The sequence below is a fragment of the Coccinella septempunctata genome, chromosome 4, assembly GCF_907165205.1.
Source record: "Coccinella septempunctata chromosome 4, icCocSept1.1, whole genome shotgun sequence".
NCBI lineage: Eukaryota > Metazoa > Arthropoda > Insecta > Coleoptera > Coccinellidae > Coccinella > Coccinella septempunctata.
The window spans coordinates 15,285,390-15,297,644 of NC_058192.1; the positions used below are offsets into that span (position 1 = coordinate 15,285,390).

The window sequence follows — 12,255 nt, forward strand, 5'->3', positions numbered from 1 at the left end:
TGCGCAGTGTGATTTTCTGTGCAAAATATAAAGCAGACGTTTTGGTTGAGTTTCTTGTGCTCCTTTCAAATAAGGATACATTCGTTATTCCGGACCTAGAGTTTCCTTGAGTTATTAAGTGATTCATTTGAGCTTTGAATAAGAAACATATTTGACAAATATAAAGCTGAAAAAAGGGTGGCAAAATTCAATAAAACACAAGTATCTCGGTTACGAAGATAGTCAGAGCCCATATTATAATATGTAGTATAACTCTGTACCCTCTATTGACCTTTTGGAAATTTCCGTTTCCCAATGAAACACCTTGTATAAGTTGATTAGTGAGGTTATTAGAATTATAATGATGATAATTATGATCATATTAATAACCACATATACCTGCCAAAGGGAGAAATGAATGTACTTGTCAGTTTTAGAGTATAAGTACCATTTAGAATAAGATTGTTGATCTGTAATCAATGTTTATAATTCGATCATTACATGATTGAAATATTTGCAATAAAAGTTTTTTAGTTTTGTCTGCTATGAGATTTTCATAGTCTGCAAAAAATTTCCTTACAACACCTTCACCGTCGTTTACATTGATAACAATTTATAGTAAGGGCACTAATACTCCATGCACCGATACCCAAATAGCGATAACAGAGTGGCGAGTTCAAAATAGTAAAAGAAACTTTTTAAGTATGTATCTATATGATTACAATCTGTAATATGTTTCTGAGCTTATATTCTAATGAATTTTCCGCATTTAATATCTACATATTATTATATCGAACACTCCTAGAATAAGAGGCATCATTAGTTTGTTCTGAAATCAAAAATAGTTTGTGAGATCCTAACAAAGAAAAAGGACACGTCTTTTAAGCACTGACAAATATAGGGAGATATTTCGGAAATAATTGTTTTTATTATCAAGAAAAAATTTTTTTTATAAAATATTCGAATTGCGGAAGTCTCCAAATTCATCCTCTATAGCTTACAGTTTGATGTCTGTAACCTGTAGCGGGTAAACAAGAGCGGTGCCGGGTGCGGATAGACTGTTCATCACTACATTCGAAATAATGGATAGCAATACAAAAATAATAGGGACAAATTTTATTTTCAACACAGTTTCAAGAAATTTATCATCTATAAAGCTTTTTGACAGATAACCAAGACAGTACCAAATGGTAAAATACGTAGAACAACACCTGTTTTTCACTGAAGTTACATTTTTAATTATCTAGTAAGTTGTCACAGTTGAAAAATTTTGATGTTTCATTTACTTCATTTGGTATTATAGTATGTCCTTCAAATTGTAGTAGAACCAATTCATATGTTATAATAGCACCTGTTATCTGAAAAGACATTTGTATTTTAAATTGTTTGTTAAAATCAATGATTCAGATTAAAGAATGCATCTGGGAACTAAACATGGGAAAGCCTTGATTTCGACTATTCGCTGTGATTTGGTAGTATTGTACTTACATTTAAAAGAAGACCTTTCGTGATAATGAAATACCGTCTTCCTGTTAGAGAAATATTGTTCCAATGTATATACTCAGCAAATCTTTGAATCTGCAAAAAGGGGTTGAACGTCACATTAGTTTAAATGTTACACATCTAGACATCAGATCGACTTTTTGATTATAGTATGGTGATAAAAAACATTTCAAGAATTTTGAATTGAGGATTATAAAGTACAATAGGTACCAAGGTATAAATGCGGAAATTGATACCATATCTTTGTTTTTTCTGAATTGATGAATAAGTCAACCTGAGATAATTTTAACTTTCTTTTTCTCCATATGCATTCATTTATATTTTATGATATGATTCTTAGGTGCATAGGCCTTAATTTTTACATGAATAAACCGATGCTTTGAACACTGAATTTAGACGAAATAATGCCAAATGTATATAAATGTATATGCAACACCATTATAGAAATTTTCTCTAAACGATTACGCATGTACTAGGAGATCCATGAGTACCTCTACAAGATGTACTGTTTCATGAACAATTTCCAAATGTCTTCTCGAGCAAATAAATATTACGATACTTTGCTTCAGAAAAACATGTTTCATTAAATCTTCAAATCTTGTACCCTTATCGACTTACTTGTTTGTTATAAATAGTAGTTGGTGCTTCACTCAGAAAAATCAAAGGTTTTGAACTTTCCCCGTTTACCATTCCTGCCACAACGCAGACGAAGAACATGCGAAGAATCAGAGTGAAGAACGAGAAACAGAAGTAAATTTTTTCCATTGAATAAGCTTTGAACTGAAAACTATTGAAGAGCTGCGTCAGTATGAAGAACATATTCGAAGCGAAGGACTGCAAAATTATGAAAGACAACTCCTCATCTAATAGCCGACAAAGCTGACATAATCTAATGTAGTCATTTCTTATCTTTTCCCACTGTTTCTCGTCAGAGACCTGCAAATTTCAACAGAAATTGTTTTGTGAAATGGCCAAGTTTGATAAAATAAAAAATATCATTACTACTGCGACTGTTGCTACCACTGAAAAGAGTACACTACACCAGACTATTGTACTCACCCTAGTTCTCACCAAAAACCTAACTCTTCTAGTGATTTGGAAGAACCTCTCTGCGAGGCACCAACTTATTAAAATGATGAAAATATCTATGAATGTCCATGAAAAAGTCAGCAGCAATGACATAATCTACAAACAAGCCTCACAGTAAAATTCAGATTATTAGGTTTCTGAACTCACTTCCAGGATAATTCCCCATACGAATGTGTAACTAATTATCGTGAAAACATCTGGTATAATAAAATGCTTCAAGAACATCTCTACTGACTTAGAAAAGTTTAAACCACATGTTTTTATCAAAGAGATCTTGTGGATGTCTTCCAAAAAATGCTCTACTGCAAAGTACAAATTTGAAAGTTATAAATATTTCCAATTATCTGTTGCTGATTTTTTCTCGAGATACTCACTCGCTGCTACTAACATATAAATAAGGAAAGCAATTCTAACAGTTTTTCTCAAATTCGACTTTTCCTGTATCTTAGATATTTCCAAATCCACGACGTGGATTTTTCTGATCAACAAAGGCCACTTTCGCGCCAAAATAAAAAAATTTACGCTAGTGACCAATCCAGACATGAAAAAAAGTAATATCCTCATTTTTTGGAGGGTGAGTGCCGTTTCCGACATTTTATGTATGTGGATGGAAGCAAGTAATATTGAACCCGCAAAACGAACGAAGGCATAAAGGGTACGACTAGATCTCCATTCGAATTTTGGGAATTTGCCTCTAGTTTCGATATCTGACAATGGCATTATTCCTCCAAATTGAGCTGTTAAACATACTAGCCTTAACGAATTGCTAATACTGTTTTCGTCTTTATCAAATTGACTTCTCAATCCTCTAACACTGTTGTTCGTGAAAGATAACTTCAGAATATACTTCAGCTTCAATACCACTGTCATTTTCGGGCTTAAATTAGGCAGTGTCGAATGGTCTTCAATATTAAATAAGTTACTTCATTCTTATTGTCATAATATTTTTCCAATTTTGTTTTTCTATTTCATTGTGTACCCTTCGAATTGAAATCAAGTAACTAATAAGCGTAGGTGTACTGTAGAATCTATCATGACAATTTAGTTTTCCCCCATAATGTAAGGGTGCTGGGATCAGAATTATAGGCTCTGGGGGTTAAGTGGTTCAACATCGAATCAATATTGATCATAACATGCTTATATTAACTGACCGAATGGTGTATTTGTGTGATGTTTATTCACACGACATGAGGTCATCGCTAGTATAGCCTTGAAAAACCGAAAACGAAAGAAAAACAGGGTAATATTGCGAGGAATATTTCATTGAAAAATGAGAGTTTTGGATTTTTATATTCGTATTTATATGCGTTATATGTCAATGTCGACTCCAGCGGGTTGGCAAGACAAGTTTCCAGTTGTCATCTGTTAAAAAACTAATACGTATAACCGTCAAAATAGGGGGCAGTACAAAATGAAATCTCTCAATTGAGAAGCAGTCATTTTGAACAAAGATCCAAACAATTTTACTAATGTCAGTTTCAATGACCATCTGAGCACTTAACTACGATTTCAATATCACCAATGTTTAGGGGACACTTAAATTGGGGACATCCTAAATTGTAAGGGTCAGAAAGTCGATCCCCGATCGAATCCTGTACTTCGATAGTGTGTATACGTCTGCATTCGGCATAAGCAATACTAGAGTACCTGCTTAGTAAGGTAATGCCTTACGCTAAAGAATACTTACATAGATAGGGGCTTGTTCAATGTTTAGGTGCTATTTGGATGCCCAAATGATTATTATTAGAGAGAAAAAGTGGAATATTCTCGCAACAACTAAATGGTTCCTGCGGCATGCTATGATTAATACCCTCTATCAAAAAACCCTTTTTTCACTATTAACTTTTCACACAAATTTCCATCTTCGTATCTGGCATAGGATTAAGCACAAAATTCGGCAGATGCTCAGTTCTAGGGCACAATTGCAAAAATTTCAAGCTAACGAATAACCAAATATTTACAAAAGTGTAATTATGCGTAGCTTTCTGAATCCAAGATTGAGATTTCTGGTTTAACCTTATTCTGATATAAATAAAATAAGTTTTTGAGAAAGCAAATTGGTAGTTTCTATTTATTGTGTATGCAGGTAAGCTGTGCAAACTTTGGATAGGAAACACTCACAAAGTGCTGTTGATAGGGCTATGGTCAAAAACGAATTTATAGTCCTATGTAGATTCGATGGCCATCCATAATCTTTGAGAGAGCTCTCCAAAAAGTACCATTTCCTCATTATCATTGGCCATCGTCTGGCCAATAAGAAGAAGTTGATACCTGATAAAACTCCACAGATGTAAAATACGAGTAACCTGTATTCTCCCAGACATCTTCCATAAATTTGCATTCTAATAATTTGCAAAACCATCATAAATAACGCTCCCACAATATTGAGTATTGCGTATACTGTCCTCAAAGAAATCCATTCGAATCTCAGAAATTCAGTTCTATCTTCAGTTATGCCTAACACTGGCATAAGCCCGAATATCTGCGCTATCAGAAGTAAATTTTTCAATGATTTCTGAATAGAATTCCTAGAAGAGTTACCCTGAGTTTTCTTCGACCAAGTGAAGACCTGTTTTATCAACTTCATCATTACCATTCGGTAAAGGCGCCGAATGATGCCCGAATTCCCCGTAATGGATTTGTTGTCACTTCTCACCTGATTTTCCGATAAATTGGAAAAGTTGTTTGTGAAAGAATTTCATATTATTACTTATTGCTTTATGGGATTATTTCGGGAAAATCTTGTTAAGGGTGAAAAGCTGGTGGATTGAAAAAATTATAACGAAGTTGTTTGAATATACATACATGGAGTACAGAGACTTTTCATAAAATTAATTGGTTTTCGAATTTGAATCAATTCTATTTCTATTCAACTGTGCATTGCATGATGATTACTGTGTTGTGTTAATAGACATTTTCATGGAAGGGGGATATACTATTGGAAAAACGAACCTGTTAGACGAGAAATTTACAGGTTGTCATGAAACTAGGTAGAAAAAAACCCAATCGTATCTTCTACGACGAAAACTTCACATGAACCTATACCTGGTCTCTTTTTGAGTTAAAGGCTGTTGAAGTGAATACTCCGAAGACAGTAATTTTTAATTTATGCCGAAACTAAACGAGGAAAGTGGTAGATAGGCAAAATGCCTAATATTTTTTTTTGCATTTTGAATATTGAATCTTGTAGGAAGGTACATGTTCGTAGGATGCTCCGTTTTTGGGGAACAATCTATTATGACCTATCTTTTCTGCTGTCAATATTGATGTTTCCACCAATGATTATTTATTACTTCTCAAGGAATAACGATAACTCATTTTTTGTCGATGGCATTGAAAAAATATTATACATATTAGGATTGGCAAAAAAATATTCAAAAATTTCTTTGAATAATTTTATTCAGTAGGTATTCAGAATGATGAGATCCTTGATATAATGTGTGTGTTTTTGCACCCTAAAGGGGGCTATAAGTTGGTTGATGATGAATTTGAGAAATTTTGATGGTAAATTCTTGAGGGGGGATTCATTGGTCTAAATATTTTTTATTGTTATTTTCAGAGGGAAAGTAAAGGATGAACGTTGATGGCTTCTACTAGTAAGTATGTAAATAATGAAAATTGAACATAAAATTTATTGTCGTTAATATATACCTATCTGTTACGGCTAAATATAGGTGTGAACCTAAACTTAAGATTAGCCGGACAGATGCCAAACTTGGGCTAATATAAGTTTCTTCTATCTTTAGCTGGATAAACTTAAGTATAACCACAGCCCCTGGGCTAAAAATGTAGAAGCTAATGGAAGAAGGAGTAAAATTATTGGTATGGCTTCAGGGACGATAAATTATCGGCAATTAAAAAAATGTATAAAAAATATAGTGCACATAAACTGGCTAAAGATGCAATTTCCAAACGCAAATAAACATTTCATCGAACTTCAGTCGGTCCTCGAATATAAACCTAAGTTTAGCCGGCTGATCTCACCTATCTTTTGCCGTAACATAATTATCCATTACTGATTTGAATGAACGTCATTACTTTAAACATCTCTTCTTCAAACTTTATTTAGTATTGAAATCAAGACATCGAACAAAATCACACTCTTTTCCTCGATTCTCGATTTATTTCAAAAGTTCACTTTATAAGAAGAAAATTCAATAGCTAAGACTACATCGAGACCGCTTCAAAATGTTGTGTTCACAATGAACATGTGTTTATGGAAACGTCCGACAGTCTCCATCAAAATCATATTTTTCCAAAAATGATCAACCAAACCACGCAGGAACAAATATCATTCTAGAATGTTGGAGAGTGAATATCATTATCATTCTCATGAGTGGTTTGGTACATCATATCAACTGAACAACTTATGGCCGTTAAATTGATCAATGTGCGACAACTAAAACAGAAAAGGGATATCTTAGCTCGGTAGTTTATTCACATTTTAGTGCTTCCCATAATATTGGAAAAGTGACTTTGTTCGTTACCGCCTATGTTAAATAAAAATTTTCATCAATATAATATTTTAGACGATTGGTGTATATTTTTCAGTCATGGATATGATTTCTTTTAATATTCTATTATATGATCCAGTATCCACTTCTTTTCAGCAGGTGTCAACATTCAAAGTGACACATCCATTCAAGATATGCTATGTGATGAGTTCCTTGTCGAATTGAATTAAGATTACTTCGTATGCTACAAGGGCTCCGAAAATCTGAAAACAAAAACATTGGGAGGTCGGTACGAATATAAAGGATTAATTTTAACGAATGACTCATCCGGCAAGGGGTTGCAGAGGAACATATATGAGAAGTCAGAATGCCGATGGAATAACTTATTTTGAAAATATTTGACTGAATTATATTATATTATTCAACGAGCACTATTGCTTTTTTCTAGAACAATCATGACTCACCATTTCCAAAAAATATTTTTTGTAATTTCAAATTAAGTTCGGTAGATTTGAATTATGACTCATAAATCACAAGTGATTTGTGAATGTCATAATGCACAAAGAAAGAGATAAATTATCATTATATTCGCTAGTGGTGAAAAAACTGCACTACAACGAATTCTTCACAATCACTTTTTCTTCATAATAGTAAAAATTATATAATTCATTCTGCATTGGCTTAGTAGTTATGTATTGTCATTAATTATGGGTCATATATATTAAATATTTAATAACTCACTTTCAGCATCGTTCTTTTAGAAGCTTGGAAGTAATTATCGACAGAAAGTATCGTGGGGCAGAGTTTCAAATGCACTAAAAACCTTTTTATCTGAAAGTAATATAATTATAAATGATCAATATTCTAGGATTCAGATTATATGGTATATTATTTAGCCATTGAATTACCTCATCATTGTAAATAAATGAAGGTGCTGTAGCCAGAAGTATCGTTAATTTCCTACTTTCCTCATTAATTTTAGCACCCCCCATGCAAACAGACACTAATCTTATAACAAGAAGGCCGAAAGAAATTACGTAGTACATAAAACTAGTAGGGGTAAAAGGATACTTCATCGCACCAAACAGCTGAACAAGAAGAAAATATACGTTAACAGTGAAAGAAAGGACTAGAAGCGGATTGAATATCTTATTGTACTCCTTAAATATCAGAAATACTTGACTGAAATCTTCTCTAACAATTCTCCAATCGCTCTCCATGGTAATCTGGAAATGTACAAAAGCAATAACTTCATGGATATCAATACAAAAACAACTACCTCCTTGGACAAAAGCTGTTTTACTTTACAGTTGATTTGATAGATTTTCGAGGCAGTGATTATGCTTGTTGAACAAATGAACATGTCCAAAAATGTCCAGCTGAATGTAAGGTTGACATTTGTGTACTGAAAAGATTATATAAATTAATTAACCTATTATTACGTAAACTGAAGCAATATATGTATTTTAGTTTTCCTTTATGTGATTGTACTTTAATCGATTCGAATTTATTATCAGGAGTATTTTGTATCCCAACTCATTGTGAACTTACTTGAATCCAAAAGCCGCCCATCAATGTGTAAGGCATCAGATTGAACATATATCCATAAGAATAGTGCACGAAGAAACGTTTGAATCCCAACAAAATATCCCCATCTTGTTCCAATACCGATGTGACGAACAGATTCAACTGCACCAGACAATGTTCCACTGAAAGGGCAGTTTGGAATTCAAATTTTGAAGGAAACAGCATTTTACAAGTCTCACCAGTAGCGTGTAAAAGTACGACAGTATTGAGAATCTTTAATTGTTTTCTTATATTCTTACTAGGAGGATATTGTCTCAGAATAAATTCTACGCCTTCTATCTTCCGCAAGAAAGCTGGCCACTTCTGGGCTAACTTGAAGAATATTAGTCCTGTCAGGAACCCTCGGAAGAAAAACACGAAATTGCCTAAAAATATTCCACAGCTCATCAGCAAATAACTTTTCACGAAGAAGTTCATTAAAGTATTTCAAATATAAAATATTAACTGTTACCACCATTTGGAATATAAATAAACCAATTTTTTTTTTGGGAGAGAAAATTCATAATAATATTTCAACGACTATAATATTCATCTTCAGATAACATTTATATTCTACTATATGGCCTAATATGGGAAATAACATTACAAATGAAATATCTTTTTTCACCTTGAAATTGCTATTGTTATGTGTTTTCCATAAAGATTTTATACAATTAATATTCCAGAAGCCTAGTGAGAAATCATGTGTGAATCAATCACAAATGAAAATTATATGTATGTTTATTTGACAATGATGAGGCTGGATATCAAAACTATCCCGCCCCTTGTATGCACTGAGTGGGTGATTCGAAGGTGAAGTTTTATTAGACTCGAAAACGAACATTTTGAGGGACTGTCGAAATTGATAGAATATGAAGATAGTTTCTATAGGGAGATTGTTTGCCTACTGCGGCCCATTAAGAAAACTTTCACTTTTTCTGACTAAATTAACTAGGCTAAACTATATCTATATCATTTTTTCTCACTATGGTTAAGCAAAAACCAGAAAGTATAAAGTGTAATGAATACGAGAGTAGGGTGAAGTTATACCATCATTGTATACAATGATATTGTTTAATAAATTTAAGTATTCATCGGAAATATTGAGCAGAAGGTCAAAATCTACAACATACTTATAAAAAAACTCAGGAAATTCAACCGAAAGCCATTTTCCATAAGTATGTTCTAATAGTTGTTAATTCATCAGAAGAATAAAATACAAATCCTCAACTTACTTATGCCTTGCATTGATATTTTCGTCAATATCCAGGGAATACTTCCCAAACTAACAATCAAACCTGACATCATCAGAAATATGGAGTGAAGAACCATAGGTGATTTCCATCGAAATTCTAGTCGCCTTATGTTACGTTCTCTCAAACCATGTATTGGAAAAAGCCCAAAAAACACAGAAATGAAGAGAAGAAAATTAGTGCATAAATGGAATTTATTCCAATTCTCTGATTCTTCTGTGGATATAGCACTATCACAATCAAGGAAATTGTTCAAAAACAACATTTTTCGTTTCACTTTTTTATTTTTCATACTAACCGAGTATTTACAAAGTATTCACTTCGTGATTTATTGAATCATTGAATTCCATTTTCAGAATGTAATTTACCCCAAGCACGAACAAAACAATAACAAGTTAAATTCTATATAATTAGTGGAAAAAATCATTGTTTTGACGCTGTCATGAGGGTGAATGAACATGGATTATGTTGTATTGATTTCACGCTGATTTTGAGAAATCCTAGTCATCAACTAGAAAAAATTATTCTGCATGCAACGTAGCTCAGAGAAAACACATCCCTTATAACTAGTCTAGTAGTAATTAATTCTGAAAAAACCTATAGTCCTGAGAAATTTATCAGCACAGGGATCAGTTTCGATTAGAATTTTTTACATTCATACCTCCATGTTTTTGAATAGGAAATATGTGTGGGGCCATACAGAATATTCACACTTTAATTTGAAGGAATGAATTAAATTTCGATCAATACAATAATGATTTTGAAAAGGGTTTAAGATAACTACCACATTCAGCTATAATATGAAATAATGCAATTTCAAAATTTAATTGAAGAAAGAATTTTTCTTCTATAAGCTGTTTTCGATCTCAATATTTCCTCAAAAAGTTCAGATCATTTTCGAACGACTCCTTCATATTCAATGTGTGATCATAGCCTCATATTCGAATTAAAATATAGAATTATATATATTAATTCAAAAGAAACTGGAGTTTGAACTAAATTGAAATGGGGAGATATACGAAGGCGTAGAAGTACGAAGGCGTAGAAGGGCCACATAATATTTTAAAAATATTTTTCCTTAAATTCCGACTTTGAAGTCGGAATTTAGTTAAATTCCGAGTTCAAAGTCGGAATTTAACAAAATTCCGAGTTCAAAGTCGGAATTTAACTAAATTCCAAGTTCAAAGTCGGAATTTAACTAAATTCCGACTTCAAAGTCGGAATTTACTAAATTCCGAGTTCAAAGTCGGAATTTACTAAATTCCGACTTCAAACTCGGAATTTTATTCAGTTCCGAACTTCTACAGGGTGTTCTACGACGACGTAGATTTGTTCCTGTATTACAGTTTGCTTTTTTAAAAATATTCAAATTCATATATTACAAGGTGTTCCCACATTTATGATGAATGAATAATTATATACACAGGGTGTACATTATTATTTGAGTTTTCTTCTATGAGAGGTCATAACAATGATATGACAACCTTTTACAGACATGACTTGAATATTTTTTTAGACATAACTGTTTTTTAGGTATATTCCGGATATTTTATGAAAAAATTTTCTTCTCATATGTACTCTTGAGGCTATCGCAATGGACAAGAAATCAGTACACTCCGCGAGGTACACCCGGTGTGCTTTGATGTTTCTTACATGGAGAGGTCATTACAACGGTGAGAAAACCTCATATAGGCAGCTCTATGACGAATTGGTTCATTTCCAAATATGCTGAGATATTCATGAGAGGATTCAGATTTCACAAAATAAACACATTTTATTGGAGAAAATTATCATTAGGTCCATGTTTTTGAATAATTATGAAATTATGGTCGTAGACAGGTAGAGGTAAGGTTGGGCACAACCTCCCCCCACCCCAGTACTGAAATAGTAACCATAAAATAACATTGATTTCCCAGCCCCCCCCCCTCTCTGTATATATGGAGAAATAATCTATGTCGTCGTAGAACAACACCCTGTGCATCTAGCCTGTATCGGTTTCGAAGCAAATAAAATTCCGACTTCAAAGTCGGAATTTTACTAAATTCCTACTTTGAACTCGGAATTTAGTTAAATTCCGACTTTGTACTCGGAATTTAGTTAAATTCCGACTTTGAACTCGGAATTTAGTTAAATTCCGACTTTGAACTCGGAATTTAAGGAAAAATATTTTTAAAATATTATGTGGCCCTTCTACGCCTTCGTACCGTCCTATATCTGACATTCTTTGACTGAAATGTGCTTCATCCGTAAACATCAAGTTCAACTATTCATTCATATCATAGGTGATATCATAATGAAATATTTCTGTCCGCCCCTTATACATGCATTTCTGTTTCTTTAATTCGGACAAAGGAAAATGAAAATTGAACTCATAGCCACTATAACCAAGGACAAATTCCGTCATCTGTTTT

The 12,255-nt window shown here is 33.0% G+C and overlaps 2 protein-coding genes across 2 annotated transcripts; both read right to left on the minus strand.

Annotated features, from left to right (window-relative positions):
- Positions 1 to 1,095: 1,095 nt before the first annotated feature.
- On the minus strand, positions 1,096 to 10,109 carry LOC123310846 (gustatory receptor for sugar taste 64b-like). The gene is made up of 12 exons (XM_044894526.1): positions 9,827 to 10,109; positions 8,792 to 8,977; positions 8,577 to 8,734; positions 8,305 to 8,430; positions 7,934 to 8,251; positions 7,767 to 7,856; positions 7,224 to 7,288; positions 2,719 to 2,878; positions 2,542 to 2,667; positions 2,101 to 2,418; positions 1,468 to 1,557; positions 1,096 to 1,337 (listed from the first exon to the last, which is right to left on the minus strand). Exons 1-12 carry the CDS (start codon positions 10,107 to 10,109, stop codon positions 1,215 to 1,217), a joined length of 2,043 nt encoding a protein of 680 aa, XP_044750461.1. The 3' UTR covers positions 1,096 to 1,214.
- LOC123312431 (gustatory receptor for sugar taste 64e-like) lies at positions 2,788 to 3,712 on the minus strand. Its single transcript, XM_044896858.1, has one exon. It carries the CDS (start codon positions 3,439 to 3,441, stop codon positions 2,896 to 2,898), a length of 546 nt encoding a protein of 181 aa, XP_044752793.1. The 5' UTR covers positions 3,442 to 3,712; the 3' UTR covers positions 2,788 to 2,895.
- Positions 10,110 to 12,255: the final 2,146 nt, after the last annotated feature.